Source organism: Lycium barbarum, chromosome 7 (assembly GCF_019175385.1).
Source record: "Lycium barbarum isolate Lr01 chromosome 7, ASM1917538v2, whole genome shotgun sequence".
NCBI classification, from domain to species: domain Eukaryota; kingdom Viridiplantae; phylum Streptophyta; class Magnoliopsida; order Solanales; family Solanaceae; genus Lycium; species Lycium barbarum.
In genome coordinates this window covers 113,243,333-113,265,310 of record NC_083343.1, presented here as the reverse complement: position 1 = coordinate 113,265,310, position 21,978 = coordinate 113,243,333, and the positions used below count along the sequence as shown (strand labels likewise).

General features: G+C 31.5%; 2 protein-coding genes across 3 annotated transcripts in view; one reads left to right on the top strand and one right to left on the bottom strand.

The window, feature by feature from the left end:
* Positions 1-1,725: 1,725 nt before the first annotated feature.
* Positions 1,726-3,109, bottom strand: LOC132602451 (thaumatin-like protein 1). Its single transcript, XM_060315297.1, has 2 exons — positions 2,716-3,109; positions 1,726-2,268 (listed from the first exon to the last, which is right to left on the bottom strand). Exons 1-2 carry the CDS (start codon positions 2,961-2,963, stop codon positions 1,824-1,826), a joined length of 693 nt encoding a protein of 230 aa, XP_060171280.1. The 5' UTR covers positions 2,964-3,109; the 3' UTR covers positions 1,726-1,823.
* A 12,791-nt stretch (positions 3,110-15,900) lies between these two features.
* The window catches only part of LOC132603848 (uncharacterized), a 6,743-nt gene continuing 665 nt past the window's right edge, over positions 15,901-21,978 (top strand). Inside the window, exons 1-9 of one of the 2 annotated variants that reach the window (XM_060317131.1) lie at positions 15,928-16,244; positions 16,468-16,567; positions 18,803-18,930; positions 19,439-19,578; positions 19,724-19,792; positions 20,130-20,268; positions 20,377-20,439; positions 20,514-20,557; positions 21,261-21,495. In XM_060317131.1, coding sequence (XP_060173114.1) covers positions 16,097-16,244; positions 16,468-16,567; positions 18,803-18,930; positions 19,439-19,578; positions 19,724-19,792; positions 20,130-20,268; positions 20,377-20,439; positions 20,514-20,557; positions 21,261-21,347 — 918 coding nt within the window. In that variant the 5' untranslated portion in view covers positions 15,928-16,096 and the 3' untranslated portion in view covers positions 21,348-21,495. Of the gene's footprint in view, positions 16,245-16,467; positions 16,568-18,802; positions 18,931-19,438; positions 19,579-19,723; positions 19,793-20,129; positions 20,440-20,513; positions 20,558-21,260; positions 21,496-21,978 lie in introns of those variants that run through there. The other variant, XM_060317132.1, reaches the window with a different exon arrangement.

Below are 21,978 nucleotides of genomic sequence, written 5' to 3'. Positions count from 1 at the left end.
TCTAAAATCAATAACTGAAAAGTTATTGGTAGAAATTGCAACAAAATCTGGATTAGCTTTGAGACAGTTTTGTAGGAAAATAAAATGAATCCGCGACTTAAATAGCACAAAAAAAAAAAGTTGAACCAAACTATACCAAAAAAAAAAAAAAAACATAAGTAGTATTCACGCACGAAATTTGTGCGTGAAAGGACCAAACTGCAAAAACACAGTTTTGGCCTTTCACGCACGAATTTTGTGCGTGAAAGGGGTCACCAAAAAAAAAGAGAACATTAGTAGTCACGCACTAATTTTGTGCGTTAATGTTGGAGTTTTTTTTTTTTTTTTTGCGTTACCTTTCCAATCACGTTTTTTTCATACTTTGGGCAAAGATTAGTCATGTTTTAAAATCCCAAAATATCAATATTTTATATAAAACTTAATTTTTTTTTTTTGCGTACAATAATGTCGGCTCATTACATGAAGTCCACCTAAACGTTTGGATCGTCGTTTTAGGGGTTCTAAAGTGCCCCAAAGCAAGTTTTGAAACTTGTAATATTTATAGGGTTTTGATTTAAGTGTTTTATTATATTTGAATGTACAAATTTAAATATTTGATTTAATAATAATTCATCCAATACGAGAGGTCTATACTAATTAAAAAATAATTCATTCCATTTAATTACAATACAATTGAATTCTATACATTAGAGAAAGAATCGAATATTCATTGGTCAAATCATTCATTCTATAGTCTGATTGAAAATCAATCGGACGAGAATAAAGATAGAATCCTGTCCTACATGTCAATACCGGCAATAGTGAAATTTATAGCAGGAAGAAGATGTTCTCTCAAAATTTTATCATTTGCTTTTTGTATACTGATTTCTCAAGTTTTGTCTTGAAAAACAATACCTGCTTGTTGCTTGCAGAAAGTAGTTGAAGACGTGCGTCAGCTCAAAGGAAAGGACTTATCTGAAGAACAGGAGAAAGATATGCTGGATTATCTTTATACAACCCAATATCAAATGCGTGGCATTCTTTCCATCTCATTAAGTCGTATTTATTTTTTTGGGAATGAACACATATTCATAACTATACAAAAGTTCGATAAATCACAATTTTCTAATAAACTAATTTCTTTATTGGTTTTGACAAAATCTAAACAAATAATTTCTATTTCTCATGTGCCTACAGTATCTTATAAATGAATAAATAAATATAACAACAATTATTTTTATAACTCTGTTTAAGTGAGGGTATAGTATTGCAACTTGGAAGTGGAGCTATAACATTTGGGCCTGCGAAGTACACAAGAGTACTAATCCATCCGGGTTATACGTCCTTTAAGAAGACATTAATTAAAAAGGTAATTAGACTAAATTATTTCCATTTATTCTTTGACGACATTTTAATTTTACTCTCTTTTTTTTCATCACATTAATTTTTCTCCATATTTATTGAGTAAGGATAAAGATGAGAAAAAATACTTAATTTTATTTTCATTTTGTAGAATGATAATTATTTTTGAACCATTTATTTTTAGTAAGGACGACAATTAAAATGCACCGGGGGGAGTACCATTATATACAAATTATCCCTTGGAGAGGAGGGACATCCATTGAAAGAAGTACTGTATTGGTTACAGTAAAATACAACATATTCTTTTCATTTTCAATGAATGTTCCATATTACTTAAAATTCTCATCGAATACTTTTCACAATTTTTTGAATTTTCAGCTTCATAAATAGCGATATTGAGTACTGACGTAAACCAAATTTGCATAGAAATTTCAAACGTCTAAGAAGCAGCAATTAGAGAAAATATGTTGCATCCATTTAATTTATGGACAAAAGACCACTCTATAGTTGATTCCACTAGGACAATTAAAGAGACTAGTTGTATCATCTTTAGGATAACTGTAAGAAGTTGAACATCTATCTTTAAAGAACTTCGACAAGTTAGTCGGACCACAATTATTAGATTTATTTCTGCAACAATATAGGTCAGTTTTAAAAACAGTGCAAGGACTGTTACATCCTCCGGGTGTCCTTAATTCATTAGGACACTGTCCTATGATGTCCGCAGTACAACTAATCCTAGCAGAGCATTTATCAGTCGATGCAGGGCTAAATTCCATTGGCAAATTGAAACCATCAACAAGAGATATGTCGAAGTAATCCTTATTGTTGGATAGGTTTAAGGTGTATTCGGCTAAAGTGACTGGGGGTGTACCATAATCTTGACATTCGAGGAGTCCCTTGCAATCCCCTATTTGACATTGACCTGTTGGAAAAAAAAAAAGTTATACTAAGTCAAAATTAGTTAGGATTTGATATTTAATTCATGTTATAATTAGGATTCGTAGTCAAATTGTGTTGTGTGCTTAATTGATTACGCACAATTCAGTAAACCCTAAGAAGCTAAGAATGCAACAATTACAGTAATGGAAATTCAATAAAGTGTATAGAAGAAGAGAGAAAAAGAGCTTATTATCAACAAATCCAATGAATCCGATCAGTGTACAAACCCCACGTACAATAACAAGTGTACCCTTCATTATTAATTGGCACATAACAAATTCATATAGGAATAAATTTTCTAAATTATAATAAAAATAGGTTTCGTATTGCTTATTATAAATAGAAATGCTGCTAGCTATTTTCAGAGTGTCAAAATTGTAAAATGGATTTAGAGATTTATAGAGTTTATCAATAAAATCTTTTCGTTTATCTCGGCCAGATGTGTCAAAATTGCAATTGGTTCGGCCCCAAATACGCCGGCTGCTAATTGAGCTCAAGTTTGTTTGTGGGATCCTCCATGCTGCGCCATAGGCGAGTCGTCGGCCTCCACCGGGGACGGCAGCTGCCCATACCGTGAAAGGACAATTGTTTCGTATGTTAATTATTGTATCTGCTTGTGTTGAGATAAGCTGACAAGTTATTACAGAGAGGGATATGAAGAAGGATTTGATGAAGCTCATGTTTGATTTGGGTATGTGGCAAATACAATGCAGAGATTTTTAATGGAGGTTAGCTAAGGACGAATAGTCAATACAGTTTACGCATTGGTCAATAAATGATGCTAAACTTGTAATGGAGAGGACGTGAGAAAAGGGAGAGGAAGACTTTTGACTTCATTTCCAGGAATTTATAATTTTCTTTTCTATTTATATTTATTTTTTCATTATATATAAGTGCGGTGGTTGGGGTACGAACACAGCTGCCCCCACTTGCACAATGAGCTTCACAAATTGTATACGCATTGAATGCTTATACCATAAGTTATATAATTTATATATTTTATTCAATTATTTTTATATCTCACGTAGACATATGTCATAGTACTTACTATTTATTCAATTCTCATGTATACACGTATGCAGTTTAAATTTAATTCTCCTACACAAATTTATTTCGTCTGTGCACTTTAATATATTCACTTTTGACTTTTCACATTCTTTAAGAATTAATAAATCTCACGTGGATATATGTCATAGTACTGAATATTTATTCTCTTCTCATGTACACACGTGTGCACTTCTATTTTAATTCTCCGACGCATATTTATTTCCTCCGTGCACTTTTACTTATTCACTTTTGACTTTTCACGTTTTTGCTTAATATTTTTTTTCTTCCCGTGAGCTTCACAAATTATACACGCAATGAATACTTGTACCATGAGCTATGTACTTGTACACTTTATCCAACTATTTTTATATCCCATGTAGACATATGTCATAATACTTAATATTTATTCTCTTCTCATGTATAGACATATGTACTTCAAATTTTAATTCTCCTATACAAATTTATTTCATCTGTACACTTTAATATGTTCACTTTTGACTTTTCACATTCTTTAAGAATTAATAAATCCTATATGGATATATGTCATAATACTAAATATTTATTCTCTTCTCATGTGTACACGTGTGCACTTCTATTTTAATTCTCCGGTACATTTATTTCCTCCGTACATTTTTACTTATTCACTTTTGACTTTTCACGTTTTTGCTGAATATTTATTTTCTTCCCATGAGCTTCACAAATTATACACGCAATGAATGCTTGTACCATGAGTTATGTAACTTGTACACTTTATCCAACTATTTTTATATCCCATGTAGACATATGTCATAATACTTAATATTTATTCCCTTCTCATGTATAGACATATGTACTTCAAATTTTAATTCTCCTATACAAATTTATTTCATCTGTACACTTTAATATGTTCACTTTTGACTTTTCACATTCTTTAAGAATTAATAAATCCTATATGGATATATGTCATAATACTAAATATTTATTCTCTTCTCATGTGTACACGTGTGCACTTCTATTTTAATTCTCCGGTACATTTATTTTCTCTGGTACATTTATTTTCTCCGTGTACTTTTGCTTGTTCACTTTTGACTTTTCAAGTTTTTGCTGAATATTTATTTTCTTCCCACGAGCTTCACAAATTGTACACGCAATGAATGCTTGTATCATGAGCTATATAATTTGTACACTTTATCCAATTATTTTTATATCTCACGTAGACATATGTCGTAGTACTTAATATTTATTCCCTTCTCATATATAGACATATGCACTTTAAATTTTAATTCTCCTACAAAAATTTATTTTGTCTGTGCACTTTAATATGTTCACTTTTGACTTTTCACATTCTTTGAGAATTAATAAATCTCACGTGGATATATGTCATAGTACTGAATATTTATTCTCTTCTCATGTGTATACGTGTGCACTTCTATTTTAATTCCCAGACACATGTTTATCTCCTCCGTACACTTTTACTTGTTTACTTTTGTCTTTTCATGTTTTTACTGAATATTTATTTTCTTCCCATATTTTCATTTATAATATATATAAGTGGCTTGGGGGTATGAACACAGCTGGCCAAACTTGTACCAAAAGCTTAACAAATTGTACACACAATGAATGCTTGCACCATCAGCTATATAACTTGTACACGTTACCCAACTATTTTTTAATCCCACGTGGACATTTCTAATATGTCATAGTACTTAATATTTATTCCATAGACGTATGCACTTCAATTTTAATTCTCCGAACTAAGACCTTTTCACCAAAACAAACCTAAACCCTCTGCTCCTCGAACAATTGAATCAGAAGTCAAGATATTCACACCCACGCATAAAGAATAGCCTGTGAATGCCCTCTTTTTTAGCCTGGAGTTTTCTTGAGATACCTCAAGATAGGACAAAAAGCCTCCCAGTGAGATATTTCCTCCGTGCACTTTTACTTGTTCACTCTTGTCTTTTCGCGTTCTTGAAAAATATAATATGTGTGTATCCAAATTACTTGTTCATTTATAAAATCAAAACAAAATTAACCCTTTCTAATAAATATTCTTGAAAATAGTCTATTGGAAAGAGACTATGACAAACGTCTAAGTGAGATAAAAAAGTAGTTGGTTAAAGTGTGCAATTTATATACCTTTTGGTACAAATTTGCATTACTATTATTCGTCCTCTTTTCACGTTTAAAGTATTAAGAAAGAAGAAAAACCGGTCTTCCTTCTTTGTCAATACTTTACTTATCTCACTCTCACATAGTCTAAGTGGGATAAAAAAAAGTAGTTAGTTAAAGTGTGCAATTTATATAACTTTTGGTTCAAATTTGCATTGCTATTGTTCGTCCTCTTTTCACGTTTAAAATATTAAGAAAGAAGGAAAACGGGTTTTCTTCTTTGTCAATACTTTGCTCATCTTACTTTCCTTTGCATTCTGTGATTATTGTTTCTTTACATTTATAAACTGTATTACTTTATATTTTCATTTCGAAATTAAAATTTGGTGATTTACGATATAACATATCACATTTCTAATATGTCATAACACTTAATATTTATTCCATAGACGCACACACTTCAATTTTAATTATCCGACACTATTTCCTCATATTTTTAAATAATTTAATAAAAATATTTTATTAGTTTTGCTTTTAAAAAATCCAATATATACAATAATGGTTCTTATGTTTGGATCTGAACAATTAATTGATTGAGATGGATCAACTTGTCAGTATATATATAAGATATTAAACAATTTAAAAGAAAAAATCTAAAATCAAAATATTAATTTTCCCTCACCTTCTTACTAATTTTCTTTTTCACATTAATGAACAACTTTCATTGCCATGACTATGACAAATTTTTTAAAATTATTTACAAAATACAAACCTTAAAGACAGGCTAGTTAAAGTGAATAAACATGTTCGACCCGTGTATCGCACATGCATATATGGCTAGTATTATATATAAGAGCAGTGGAGGGACGAACACGGCTGTCCCTCCTTGTACCAACCGCTTCAAAAATTATACACTTAATGAATTCTTATACTATAAGCTATATAACTTGTATTCTTTAACCAACTATCTTTTTACCCCACATAAACATATGTCATAATACTTAATATTTATTTTATTTTTATGTATACACGTATGCATTTATTTATTTCCTCGTGCACATCTACTTTTTCACTTTTGACTTTGCACTTTCTTTAGGAATTAATAAATCGCACGTAGACATATATTTTAGTACTGAATAGTTATTCTCGTCTCATGTATAGACGTATGCACTTCAATTTTAATTCTTCGACACACATTTATTTCCTTCATGCACTTTTTTTTGTTCACTTTTGACTTTTGACTTTTCACATTCTTGCTGAATATTTATTTTCTTCTCATGTATACATGTATGCACTTCAATTTTAATTTTTCGACACATATTTATTTTCTCTATGCACTTTTACTTGTTTAATTTAGACTTTTCACGTTCTTTAAGAATTAATAAATGAAGTACTCCATCCGTCCCATATTATTTGGCCAATTTACTTGACTTTTCACGTTCTTTAAGAATTAATAAATGAAGTACTCCCTTCGTCCCATATTACTTGGCCACATTACTATACTTGACTTTTCACATTCTTTAAGAATTAATAAATGAAGTACTCCATTCGTCTCATATTACTTGGCTACAATACTAAAAATATATGTCTATTTTTCTATTTTATATTTTTCTTTTTTTTCTATCTATTATATATAAGTGTGGTGAGTGAACAGAAATAGCTTAAAATGCTTGTACCACAAGCTTTACAAATTGTACACGCAATGAATTGTTGTAGCAAGAGCTATATAAACTGTACACTTCAATCCACTACTTTTAATTCCATGTGGACAATAAATTGTACACTTAACATCAATTAAACAAATACGCATAATTCTTGAATGGACTATGAATTTGGATACTCAATTTCTAAATTTTATGAAAAGTAATTTATATATATATAAAAAAACATAAAATATAATATAATATAAATTATAATAATTGAGAATTAAAAAAAAAAACAAATAGATAGCGGTTAAAAAAATTCTTGCTTCACTCTCAAAATTCAAACTGTGTCACATAAATCGAATGAAGAAAGTATTAATTAATATAGTACATATTTTCAGCGTATTAAATTATTTAATCAATATATTGAGTTAATTTAGTGTAAATATGCAGATAAATATTTACTCATGTGAACCCTTAGAGGATGTACTTTTCCAAAAAATATGAGCGTCCCCTAATTAGGATTAGTTAGGATGATAAGAGCAATAGGTAAACACATATCACACGCTGAGTGTTTAAACTAAAACAATGTACTGCCTCTCTTCTCCCTCTTATTACGTTCTTTAAGAATTAATAAATAAAGTAAAATCAATACTTAATGTGAAGGGTAAATAAGAAGAAGAAAAATTTCTTTGTCTTGATATGTTAACATGGACAATTACTTTTATCCCCATTTTTCTTCTTTGTCAATATTTTACTTATCTTACTCTTTTTTGTATTATCTGATTATTGTTTCTTTACATTTATAAAAATGCATTATTTCATATTTTCATTTCGGAATTAAAATTTGGTGATTTACAATATATATCTTTCTAATTTTGATTTCTCTGTGACAATTCATTTTATCTATAATTGTTAATATAAAAAAATATAATGTAACTAATTTTTTTGATTAATTTAATAAAAATATTTTATTAGTTTTGCTTTTAAAAATTTCAATATATACAACGCAATGGTTCTTATGTTTGGATCTGAACAGTTAATTAATTGAGATAGATAGTAACTTGTCGGTATGCATACAACGTATTAAACAATTTAAAAGAAAAATCTAGAATCAAAATATTAATTTTCCCTCACCTTCATACAAATTTTATTTTTCACATCGTCGAACAACTTTCATTGTCATGACAATGAAAAAATTTTAAAAATTATTTACAAAATACAAACCTAAAGGACTGATTAATTAAAGTGAATAAGCATGTTCGGCCCGTACATTGCACGGGCATATATGGCTAGTACCTCGAGACGCGGCTAGTGAGATTAGTATATAACGAATTCAAAAGTTGACTTCGTTTGAAGGACTCCGTTTGGAGAAGCATAGATGACAAAGAAAATAACATCTTCTCAATTTGGGAACAACAACATACATTTCTTTTCTATTATATATAATTCTAGAAGAGGGGCCAACACAGCATTGACTGTTATATCAAAAACTTTATAAATTATACACGCAATGAATGTTTGTACCAAAAGTTATATAACTTGTATATTTTAACCAACAACTTTTTTATCCCACGTGGACATATGTCATAGTACTTAATATTTATTCCCTTCTCATGTATAGACGTATGCATTTCAATTTTATTTTTTCGACACATTTATTTCTTCCGTGCACTTTTATTTGTTCACTTTTGACTTTTCACGTTCTTGCTAAATATTTATTCTCTTTTCATCTGTAGACGTTTGCAGTTCAATTTTAATTCTCCTACACAAATTTATTTCCTCTATGTACTTTTACTTGTTTACTTTTGACTTTTCACGTTCTTTAAGAATTATAAATTCCACATGGACATATGTTATAGTACTAAACAGTGGCGGAGCTAGGATTATTCTGCCGAGGGGTTCAAAATATAAAAAAATAAACATACGAAGAAGCCTAAGGGGGTTTAACATCTATTATATGTACATAAAAAAATAATTTTAACATTGTAAAAATGATATTTTTTCCCGTCGAGGGGGTTCGGATGAACACCCTCGGCATAGTGTGGCTCCGCCACTTGTACTGAATATTTATTTTCTTCTCATGTATACACGTATGCACTTCAAAGTTCAAATTTAATTCTCCTACAGAAATTTATTTCCTTCGTGCACTTTTACTTGTTCAATTTTGACTTTTCACGTTCTTTACGAATTAATAAATCCTACGTGGACATATGTTATAGTACTAAATATTTATTCTCTTCTCATGTATACACGCATGCACTTTAATTTTAATTCTCCGACACATATTTATTTCCTCCGTGCACTTTTACTTGTTCACTTTTGGCTTTTCACGTTCTTGCTGAATATTTATTCTCTTCTTATGTATACATGTATGCACTTCAATTTAATTCTCCGACACATATTTATTTCCTCCGTGAACTTATACTTGTTCACTTTTGATTTTTCACGTTCTTTAAGAATTAATAAATGTAGTACTCCCTCCGTCCTGTATTACTTGGCTTTAAGAATTAATAAATGAAGTACTCCCTTCGTCCCATATTACTTTGTCATATTACTATACTTGACTTTTCACATTCTTTAAGAATTAATAAATGAAGTACTCCCTTCGTCCCATATTACTTGCCACATTACTAAATATATATGTCTATTTTTCTATTCTATATTTTTCTTATTATATATAAATGCCCAAGGTGAACGAACACAACAATAATAAATTGTACAAAAAGCAACTGAAATTGTACTCTAAGCAGGGACAACATATGTATATTTCAGAAGTTGAACATTGATTCTACCTCTTGTGTGTTTACTTTTTAAGTCCCCACGAGTCCGCAGTGTCTTAATTGTCCTTTCATTTCCTTAATTTGGCATATACTCCATGTGTCTCAATTTAAGTGTTTACGTTTGACTAGATATAGAGTTTAAGAAATAAAAATAGACTTTCAAATTTTGTGGTTCTAAATTAAAAATGTGTATAATATAATAATATATCATTTGAATCTTGTGATTATAAACTTGACATATAGAATATTTGAATTGTCAACTTACTAAATATAAAAAGAGGAGGACATAACCAAAATAAGACAACTATTTTTTATTTAACAACAAATGCCCAAGGTGGATGAATATAACAACAATAAGTTATGCAAAAAGCAATTGAAATTGTACTCTAAGCGGGACTAACATGTGTACATTTTCGAAGTTGAACATTAATTTTACCTCTGCGTTTACTTTTAAGTCCCCACGTGTCCGCGGTGTCTCAATTGTCCTTTCATTTCCTTCATTTGGCATATACTCCCTCTATCTCAATTTAAGTGTCTACGTTTGACTAGACACGGAGTTTAAGAAATAAATATAGACTTTTGAATCTTGAGGTTCTAAATTAAAAGTGTGTATAATATAATAAACTATCCTTTGAATCTTGTGATTATAAACTTGACATGTAACATATTTGAATTGTCAACTTACCAAATATAAAAAGAGGCGAACATAACCAAAATAGACAAGTTTTAACAACAATTGATAGATTAAGGGAAAAAATAAGAGGAAAAGAAAAAAATATGGGTACTCACTAAGGAGAATTGCAGCATCCTTTGCAAAATATACAAACTATAAAGACTAACTAAAATGAGTAATCAATTTAATCATGTTGGGTCCCGCGCATCTCATGGGCATAGTCAGCGGCGAATCCATTCATAAAAAATGAGTCACGTGAACACATGGTCACCCGACTAAACTCGATATATTATGTATATAATCCTTAAAATATATCTAATATTAACTTAAGTAACACATGGTCAAATTGGACTGAATGAAGCACCGGTTAAGTGCTGCCTTTAATGCTCAAGGTTGTGGGATTGAACCCTGTTAAATGCACCTTTGTATCCCCTTTTAAAAAAAAAAAAAAATTCTGAGGTGACCTCATCCTCTTGAAATCCCAAAAACATTTCTAAGTTGATCTCATCCTCTTGATCCTGGATTCGCCTCAGGGCATAGTTTGCTAGTAATTCCACAAGTGGAAAAAGCTAGTGTGATGAAAAAGCTCCTGCTATGCGCGGCGTACGGAAAAGCGCCGGACCAAAAGGGTCCAAGAGTTTATTTCCATGGCTTGCACTAGTGACCTCTTAGTCACATGACAGTAATTTTAGCAGTTAATGAAATAAAGAACATAAAAGGTTCAACTATGTCCTTAAAGTATTTTCTTCATATAAAAAATGCTTGCACGACTACCTAGTTAGATCCCACATGAAATATAAGTTAAAAGTTAAAATGCTAACAATTCTTTTTTAAGAAATGTTAGTTCACAACCCGGCAATAGTGATTTTCTAAGATATAACATATAAGCTGTAAATAACTTTATTAAAACCAAACAAAGTAAAGTGACTTTATTACATAATTTTCTTAACTTGAGTGACTATTTGATAAATTTACACTATCCTGTGAAAGTCGAGTTTACTCCTTCTGTCCCAATTTATGTGATATACTTCGAATTTCAAGAGTCAAAACTTCTTTATTTTGACTATGAATTCAAACATACAATCTTTAAGTTTTTTGAAAATAAATTTACATATTTAGAAACTACATAAAAAGTACTATAAGCTACAATAATTAACAATCTATATAATCTATATATAATATAAAGCCAGACATAAACAATATGATGTGGCACCTCTCTATGGCCACCATTCCTATTTATTTATTTTTTTGACTTTTTTTTTTCCATTCTTTAATATTTATTGTAATAAAGAAAGACAATGAAAAATATGAAGGCAATGAAGTTGTAAAGGAAAATGAACAGTCACAATTGTTTATGAACGGGTAGTCACAACTCACAGTGTGGAAGTCTCTTTTTTATCTTTCCTAATTAATTCTCATATTTAAAAAATAAATGACTACCATTACTACTCATTGCGATAAAGAAAGGCAATGAAAATTATGAAGGCAGCGAAAAGTTGTAAAGAAACATGAAAATAGTCACATTTGTTTTTAAACGAGTCCTCACAAATATCTTTCCTATTTAATTCTCATATTTAAGAAATAGTCGTAACTTACGTGACATTGCTTCTAATCTAATAGGTGGGGCTAAAATGCGGTTATGAGTTTGTCAAATTTTTGGCAGTCCTCACATCTATCTTTCCTATTTAATTCTCATATTAAGAAATAGTTTACGTGACATTGCTTCTAATCTAATAAGTGGGGATAAAATGCGGTTATGAGTTTGTCAAATTTTTGGCTAATCTTTTCATATTACACATTAATGAAATGACACAACCTTCCATAACCCATTTTAGTGGTGGATATGTAAAAGAATCCCTACAAACTCCATCATTCACCGGATTTTCTTATTCAAATACTAGAACATAATAAGCTTCCAATACGTTCAAGTGAGTCATGGCTACCATTACTATTTATTGCAAGGTAAACTTTGAATGTTAGTACTATAATTTATCTATTTTCTTGCAAGAGTACTTTACAAATATCATTCCGCTATATATTTTATGCTACACCTTTTATCGGTTCATCAAGATTGTGGTTTGTCAAGATTGCTAAATGAATAATACATGGTATTCATATTTTGGCATCCAATCTAAAGGTTAAATCGTGAGTTAAATTTAAATTCTTTATTGTTTTCTATGTGTTCTGTTTTTTCTCTTTTGCACCTCCTCTCTGCACCAGATATAGGTAACCAATCATGTGATTTTTTTGTTTTTTTGCATCTTATTGACACTGCTACTAAAATTTTCATCCCACTCTGGTGATTTACGGTGAGACATTTCTTGACGAAATACTTTGCTACTTATTGGTCATAGTTTTTCTTTGTCCGGAAAAGATGTAGGTATCTGGTATTATTTCTCACGTACTGGAGATTTTCATCGACTTCTGAATTTGTTGGATTGAGCTAATTGAATTTAGATATTGTGTTAGTACGATTTGATACACGACATTTCTCCCTTATTTGAATTGATTATTAAACTTAATTTAATTTTAAAAAGTTTAAAATGTGACAAGATAAAGGAAGTTAATTAAGAAGATGTCACAGGAAATTTGAAATAGTTACTTTAGGAATTACTTACTCTTTTCATTTTATATGATAGAATTTACATGTATATAGTTTAATGTTACTTTTCTTTGGATTGTAAGTGCAATAATTTAGAACTTGAAGGGAGCTGATCGGGCTTATGGATGCCGATTCTACATCAATTGTTCTCGTGATTGTAGTTTGAAAGAATTATAAATCATTTTTTCTCTAATTTAAATACGGACAAGTCCCATTTGAAGAATCGAGATAGCAGTGGTGTTGATTTGTATCAAGAACGAGAAATAGTGTATATGCACGTATTATACATATTTTGGACACTAGCTAATAATGGGGTTCAGATTTGTGCATTATTATATAGTTTACGATAGTGCTTTAAAAATGGCTTTCACAATCTAATTAATTGAGTAATTAATTTAATTGAATTGTTCTATGCTTGCAGTGTATTTGTTGGAAGTACTCAATTTTTAAAAAGATGTTATGCCAAATTATTTTGTTTTGAGAAGCTAAGTCAATTGGTGATCAAGTTATATAGGAGCTAATTACCGGTTAAAACATCAGAGTTTAAAGGTGCATGAGGCATTAATGTGTTACGTTCCCGTATTAATCTTTAAAATAATTGCAACAGCTTAGACGAGATTTTTTTTTTTTAAATAATTGCAACAGCTTAGACGAGATTTTCTTTTATTTTTAGTATTTATTGCAATATTTTTTGTATATTTGGTATCTAAATTAGATAGAGAAGACGTGTTTCATTACAATTTTTTGGTAATGGTGAATCACTTGATCTTTCCAATTTTAACATTAGTGATAGTGCCATGTGTATAGTCATGGTATTGAAGCTTGAAAATCTAGAGAAAATTTCTTATTATCTTTTTTATTCTAATTGTCAATATTAGTATAGGCCATATGATTTTATTTTCCTATGAAAGGCAGAGGCCTAAAGATCAAATATAACTTAACTATTTCCAACTTCCACTTTTATGGAAGAAGTACTTTTATCTTGCGAATACAAAGGATGAGGTATAGATTTTTCAAGCGAGATTGATATATAATGTCTATTGGATATTTTATTGCATGAGTTATTTCAGGACCATAAGTTTTAAAATGGTCATTTTATAAGTTTATTATCTTACAGTATGACCGCGCGAAGCGCGAATAATTTCACTAGTAATAATATAAAGCATGGCACTAGACCAGCTACGTGGCATGCCTCTAAAGCCAAGAATCACATTTGTCTTTTTTTTCAATTTTCTGACATTTTTCTTAATTTTTCCTCACTTATGTTTTATTAATAATCCCAAAAATCATTCCATTATTTATTCTCTTAATTACGCCTCATCTATTCCTCTTCTTTCCACATTAAGAGTCATGACTTTTTATTGTGTTTGTTCAAGTAACGTATGTTTTGGCATTAATATATCATATATGCCTATCTTTCTCTCAACCTCAACGGCTATGGACTGCACAGTCGTGCTCCTCTTTTTTTTTTTTTTCGTTTTCCTCTTTCAACTTTTAAATTTTTATTCCCCTTAGTTCTCTTCTTCTTTTCTATTGCCAAATTCTCACTTTTGTTTCAGTTGTAAATACAGTACTTAAGCTGGAAAGCATATTTGTGTCTGTTATTATGCCCTTTATAGTTACAACTTTTTTGTACAACAATGTTGTAATAGTAAAATAATGTGTTGTTGTAAATGAAAAAATTAGAGTAGCTTTTGGTTTGAGTCATTTTATCGCATGGATGATTATTAGTTTACAAGAATCAAGAAAGTTCTCCTCCATGCAAGAAGATTGGATGCATTTTGATGCGCATGCTAGGGCTATCTAACAAAGTACACGATATGATTTTCGACAAGAGGTACCATTGCTAACCTTTTTAATTTTCTCCATGGTAAATAACAAATTTTATTGCCTAGAATTTTTTGGTACAATATTAATAACATAGAAGAAATATGGTGTACTTGTCTTTTAAGTTTTCTCTCATTTTATTAGTGTCACTTAAATGAACAACAATTCAGAAGTATTTAGTTAGGTACATATACCCTCTGCCTTAGAATCTCAGTAATAGCCTCATTTTTTGACTAATTTATAGTTAATTCGTTTATGAATTAAGACATTTAATCACACTCTCTTATTTTCATTTTGAAATAGTACATACTATACATTTTTGTATGGTTCAAAGTTTAATGGATATTTAAATATTAGGAAAAAATTAGTTTATAAATTTAATGACGCTCTATACAATCGCAAATATATTATCATGTAAAAAAAAATCAAAAGAAAAAGAAGAAGAAACCTCCTCTATTTAATGTTCTTCTTTTTCTTTTTCCGGACTCTTTCTCCTTATTAGGTTGCTATTTGGATCATTTTTCCTTTTCTTTTAGTCACTTTTGTTTATAGGATCGGTGATGGAAATATTGAGGTAGAAAGAAACAATTCTCCTTTTTATAATTTAAAAGAAAATTAGGAGAAAAACTTGAGTTTTGTAGGCATGAAAATAGGAGCTAAGTTTTAGACTATTGGACTAGCGGCAAGAAAATCAGAGAGAAAAAAATCACTAAAAATTGTGATAGAGTGATAAATTTTTCTTCTTTTTAACTAATCAAAGGACCCGAGTTTGGGAAATATGAAAGACGAAGTTGCCCTTGGTGATGATGAGTACTTTCCCCATGGAACTTCGATCGGCGGTTAGGAAATTAATTTCTAAAGTTGGACCTAATTATTTAATTAGGGAAAGGAACGATTGAGAGGGAGATTAAAGAATAGAAATAGAAATAAAAAAGAAAGTGTTGCAAAAATAATTTAGAAAGGAAATCAAACATATGCTCCTAGTTCAAAATATTTAAAGGATTACAAATAGATCAGGTTTCTTGTTTGATCCTCGAAATCCGAATGGTATCAAAAAAAAAAAAAAAAAAACCAAGCATTTAGCGCCATTTCAATTCCGTCTAGGATTATTCCTAGTCCACCCATTTCAGTTCCAAAGTATCTCAAAATGTCCTCCTTCACCACGCTTACACCAACAATAATCAAAATGCACATTCAATCCATCACTTCTCCTCTCATCAATACAACCCTAATTTCTTCCCCTAAACCCTTCAATTTAACCCCTTTTACCGTTAAGAAAAACCCAAAATTGAATGGTAATTTCTTGTCAAACCAATATATGTTTTTTTTTTTATTTCTTATATATATAAATAAATGGATTGTCCTAAATTTCAGTTTTGAAATTGCAATTTTTGCTTCTTACTCCCTCTGTTTCCTTTGTTACAACTCTTTAAAACACATTTTGGTAAGATTCAAAAGTCTTCTTAACTCCGTGCCAAGTGTAAATAAGACAGTTTAATTCCTCTGTTTTGTTTGCAGTTGCAACTTTGGGTAGTGTTTTGAAGGCAACCAAGAAACGCAATGTGATATGCTCAGCTGCTGAAAAACGGGGCTCGGATAGTGATGCGAAACGGAAAAGGTTCCTGCATTTTCTCTACAGAATTGTGACTTGGCTATATAAAGAAAATAATATGTTGTTGGTGTTGCATGTTGCACTCTTACTAAAACAATTTTCTAGAATAATTAGCTTTTTTAGTTGTAGCAGGAGTCTAATAGTTGATTTAGTAGAATATTCAATTTTTTAATCCTGGGACTAATTTGGTATGTAGACAAAATTATCCCAGGATTAATGGGATGCACTTTATATTTTGTTTGGTACAAGGTATTTATCCTGAGATAAATTTATACCTTCTACGAAACATGGTACAAAATTAATCCCACAGTTAACCCTCAGGGGTTGGCTTGGTGGCAATTGACTTGAGCCTTGGGGTGCTCCCTTTCAAGGTCTCAAGTTCGAAACCCACTGGGTGCAAACAATTTCTGAGGGCCATCGGACTGGGTAAAACCTGAATTAACCGTGGTGCACTTGCGGGAAACTCCTTGCCGAGGGCCTGTGCACCCCCGGGATTAGTCGGGGCTCTAAGAGACCCGGACACCCGGTGCTTAATCAAAAAAAAAAAATTAATCCCACAGTTAGTGCTGGGATATCCCAGCTAATACCGTGTACCAAACGACCCCTAATATTTTAGCTGTAGGAGTATACTACTTTATTTATGTGCCTATATAAAGGCTCATGATTAACAGTAAAATTTATATGAGACAGTTTTCAGTCATATTTTCTACCTTGCTACTTGCATCTCTCTCCAAAAAAATCATAACAGCTGGCCGGCCCCATTCAGTAACACATTGATAATGGTCTTGGTCACTACCCAGTGTAATCCCACAATAGTGGGGTCTGGGGAGGGTAAGATGTACGCAGCCTTACCCCTACCTGGGTAGGGAGGCTGTTTCCGATTGACCCTCGGCAACCCTCCTCCTTTATCCGGGCTTGGGACCGGCAATGTGAGCGAGCTCACACAGGCGGAGTTACAGTAACACATTGATAATATGACAGGAATATAGCACTATTTTTCGTGTCGCTATAATCAGCATATGACTTCAGTAATTTAAATTGTTTTAATCTAGGATAAGTTATAGTACTAATATGCAGTGGTCTAGTAGTGTATTTGAAATAAAATGTAAAAGGGGGAAAGGTTATTCATTATCATCCTACATTTAATTCGATAACAATTGAAAGATTCTACATTTCACTTTTGGCTTATAGTGTGCACTGTTTTATACTTATCTTGAATCTTTAGATCTTAACGAGTTTTGCATCAGTTATCTTAGCTTGACAATTCTAGATTGTGATATTCCTCTCCCCATATCTAGTGCTTTTCTTTGCTTTTTGTTCATATTTGGCTTGGCGATGCACATTTAAGAACGTTTACATTTGGATGATCTTAAGAGAACTTCATTTGAGAGGAAGCTCCAAGAATTCTTGTAAAACTGGTTATAACTTAACAAACTAATAATCTGCCAATAGAATTTTGACTTGGGGTTTTTTTTTCCAGTAAAATCAATGGAAACATTGTATTTCCTTCACCAGTATACCCTAATCATGAATGTAATTTAAATAAAAAAGAATGAAGTGAAAGATAAAATTGTATACATATGCATTGAATACTATCTCAAATGAATAATGACGACCCAAATCTGTATTTTTTCTATAAAAGAATAGAAGAATTGGTGTGAATCGATTCTACACATTGGAGAAAGAATCGAATATTCATTGGTCAAATCAGTCACTCAATAGTGTGATTGATCCTTGGAAGAACTAATCAATCGGACGAGAATAAAGATTGAATCCCGTCCTACATGTCAATATTGGCAATAGTGAAATTTATAGCAGGAAGAAAATGTTCTCTCAAAATTTTATCATTTGCTTTTTGTATACTGAACAAATCATTCACTCCATAGTCTGATTGATCCTTGGAAGAACTAATCAATCGGACGAGAATAAAGATTGAATCCTGTCCTACATGTCAATACTGGCAATAGTGAAATTTATAGCAGGAAGAAAATGTTCTCTCAAAATTTTATCATTTGCTTTTTGTATACTGAACAAATCATTCACTCCATAGTCTGATTGATCCTTGGAAGAACTAATCAATCGGACGAGAATAAAGATAGAATCCCGTCCTACATGTCAATCCCGGCAATAGTGAAATTTATAGCAGGAAGAAAATGCTCTCTCAAAATTTTATCATTTGCTTTTTGTCTACTGATTTCTCAAGTTTTGTCTTGAAAAACTATACCTGCTTGTTGCTTGCAGAAAAGTAGTTGAACACGTGTGTCTGCTCAAAGGAAAGGAGGACTTATCTGAAGAACAGGAGAAAGATATGCTGGATTATCTTTATACAACCCAATATCAAATGCGTGGCATTCTTTCCATCTCATTAGGTCATAGTTTCTTCTTGTTGACTTCTGCCTGGATATGATAAGGGCTGTGAGTTTTTTGCTTTACTTGCGCTCTGTGGGATTTTAGTCGAATTCTTTAATTTATTGCACTTATGCTGGTAAGCACAGTATGAGATATATTAAGGATGTGGTCAAGTCCTAGGACGAAAAATGAGGAGTCCAAGTTTGTTTCTTCAGGAAAAGGTTAAAATGTCTCCAAAGTTGAGTTGCAAAATGAAGAAAGAGATTTAGATGTAGCAAAATTAAATACGTCCACTTTATTCAAAATGAATACAGAAAACTGCATATTTTCTTGAAGATATTCTTTATGTAATTTGACTTAAATTTTTAGCGATTCTCATCCTTAACAATTCTAAAGCTTGTGTTACTTCTAAGAGAAGCTTGATTTCAGTCTTCCTTTGAAATTTGTTTTGCATGAAGCGGGGCAGATTTTGCCGTTTGAAGGGTCTATTCTTTAAATGTTTGTTTAATAATCTACTTACTGCTGTAGGACGCGTCTCTGGTGGGAATGATGATAAATATAGCCACGCTATCTACATGCGCTTTCAAAAGAAGGAGGATCTGTTGAAGTTCTATGAGAACCAATTCTATGTGGGAGTCCTTAAGGACCATGTAGTGCCTAACTGCCATGTATGATGTCCTAACATGTAAAGAACAAATCCTCTGTGCCTTTTGATTTGTATTTTTTAGTTGTGCTGCAGATTGAATCCCACCCCCTTCTTTAAATTCTATTATTCTGCATATTCTGAAACATTTTAGTATTACTTGTTGACAGGAGATTATCAATGCCGACTTTGAGTCTGAAGTAGAAGATGACATACTGTCAATATTTCGAAAAGGGGAGGTTGAAACATATCCATTTATTAACTTTGTAGTTAGAGTTGTTATTCCTTTTCACTATTCAATTGATTTATGTTCTGATATACTTAATGCGGGATAGGCTAATCACCAGACTTCTTCTGGAATAGGTCAATTGTTGATTCCCCCACCGTAAGGCTTACCCTCATTCCCATTTTTTTTTTTTTTTTTTGCTCTTTAATATGTCTATTATGTGGTGGTTTTCAAATTTGACGAGAGCTTTCTCAAACTATCCAACCCATCTTTCAGTAGTTTAGTATTGGTGAGTGCGGCTAGTTTTTTTTGGTATGAAAATGAGACATTTGACTGTCTTTGGGTGGCAGGAGTTCAACTATGGCGTGGAGCTTGTACTTCTCATAGCATTTGATAAGAGTTCTTTGGATGGTCCTGCCGAAAATGCTTTGCTCGCTCTGTCAAAGCTGACAATGGAGTTCCCATCCTTGATCGTTCAGGCTACTACCGGTATTCCTGGAATATTTTACTGATGATCGTCCTCGTAATTTGTTCCCTGATGCTATTTTCTCTGCCAGTTCCCCAGCACCTCATAGAATTATTACTTCCCATTTTCAGGTTCGAATTTTAACATTTCCAGTGTAGAATATACTCATGGTGTAGTAATACGGTTTCGCTCTTGTAAGCTCTCATTTTTTTCCTTTAACTTGCAATTTGAAATATTTCCAACATCTAAATGTGCATTTATTAATCAGCGGAGGCCTTCCAGATGTTCATGAACAGTACAGAATACAATAATGTAAGTGCGCTCAATCTATGACAGTTCTTTCAATCTTGGAATCACTATCATAATAAATTATTTGTCACAAAACATATTCCAATGGAAGCAATCTCGAACTTAGTTGTTCTTTTGCAGATAAGATAGTTAACGTACAAGATTCTGCTGTTTATATTTATTTTAAAGCAGCCCCTTTTAATGTTCATGTTATAAGAAAGATTAAGTTTGAAACTAACACTTCCTATAACATGGCTTGATTTACTATCATTATCATAACATGCCGAAATCCTTGGTTTAATGACTTTGAAGTTTAAAGGAAGCTAGAAGTAGCTTTGGCCTAAATTTCATGACTTGATGATGATGAATCTAGTTGCCAAAATCTGAATGCTTTGTTTATTGAAAGCAGATGTGGAGATAATCTCGAACTTAGTTGTTCTTTAGCAGATAAGTTGAGATTATCTTTTAGATATTTAACATACAAGATTCTGCTGTTTATATTTATTTTAAAGCCCCTCTTAATGTTTATGTAATAAGAAAGATTAATTTTGAAACTAACACTTCCTATAACATGGCTTGATTTACTATTATTATCATAACATGCTGAAATCATTGGTTTAATGACTTTGAAGTTAAAAGGAAGCTAGAAGTAGCTTTGGCCTATTTCATGACTTGATGATGATGAATCTAGTTGCCAAAATCTGAATGCTTTGTTCATTGAAAGCAGATGTGGAGATCAAAATTTCAGCCAATTGTCCAAAAACATCTTTCTGTTCCTTTCTCAATTGATCCAGTGGGCACAGAGCTTATGTAGCAAAAATTTCATCCCGTTGGTTCACTTGTGCTCCTTTGGCCTCAGTTACATATAAAGCATTTAAAAATCTTATTTTTTATATCGACCAACCATGGTATCTTTGAGATGCCTTCACCACTTTGAAATGCTTCTTCCAGACAAACAGCAGGTTAGCATCTAAATCACTACATTATTTAGATTGTTTTGTGATCTTCTTTGCTTGATCAGCTACATTATTTAATGATTATGTAGTACAGTATCTTTTATGGCTTTTGCATCATTTTTCTGTTTTAACTGAACTGGAATTAATTTCATCCAGTTAGTATATACACTGGAATACAATACTTTCAGTTTTGTGACATACATGCTATGCATATAAATTCAATGGCGTGTGTAATCTTGTGGCCGTTAGGCTCCAGTTACTTACTTGAAGATCTTGTGGGAAGTTTCATGAGTTGACATATTCAGACATTCTACTAAACATGAATTCAGTTATCATAGGGAGCATATTTAGAATATCTATAAAAAAGATTTTATGCTTTCGTCGATAGCATTTTCTAGAGGGAAAAGGAGCACTGCAATACTATAGTTCTCGTCCTGCCTTCCCAACAGGACAGACAGGTTTGCGACTTTCGGAGTTTAGCAGCCGGCT

Bases quoted from the DNA above. Each gene is read 5' to 3' on its own strand.
- LOC132602451 (XM_060315297.1), bottom strand. From the start codon at position 2,963: ATGAGCTTCATCAAATCCTTCTTCATATCCCTCTCTGTAATAACTTGT. The intron at 2,269-2,715 runs AGATAAACGAAA...TTTTTTTCCAAC, and splicing joins AATTTTGACACATCTGGCCG to AGGTCAATGTCAAATAGGGG.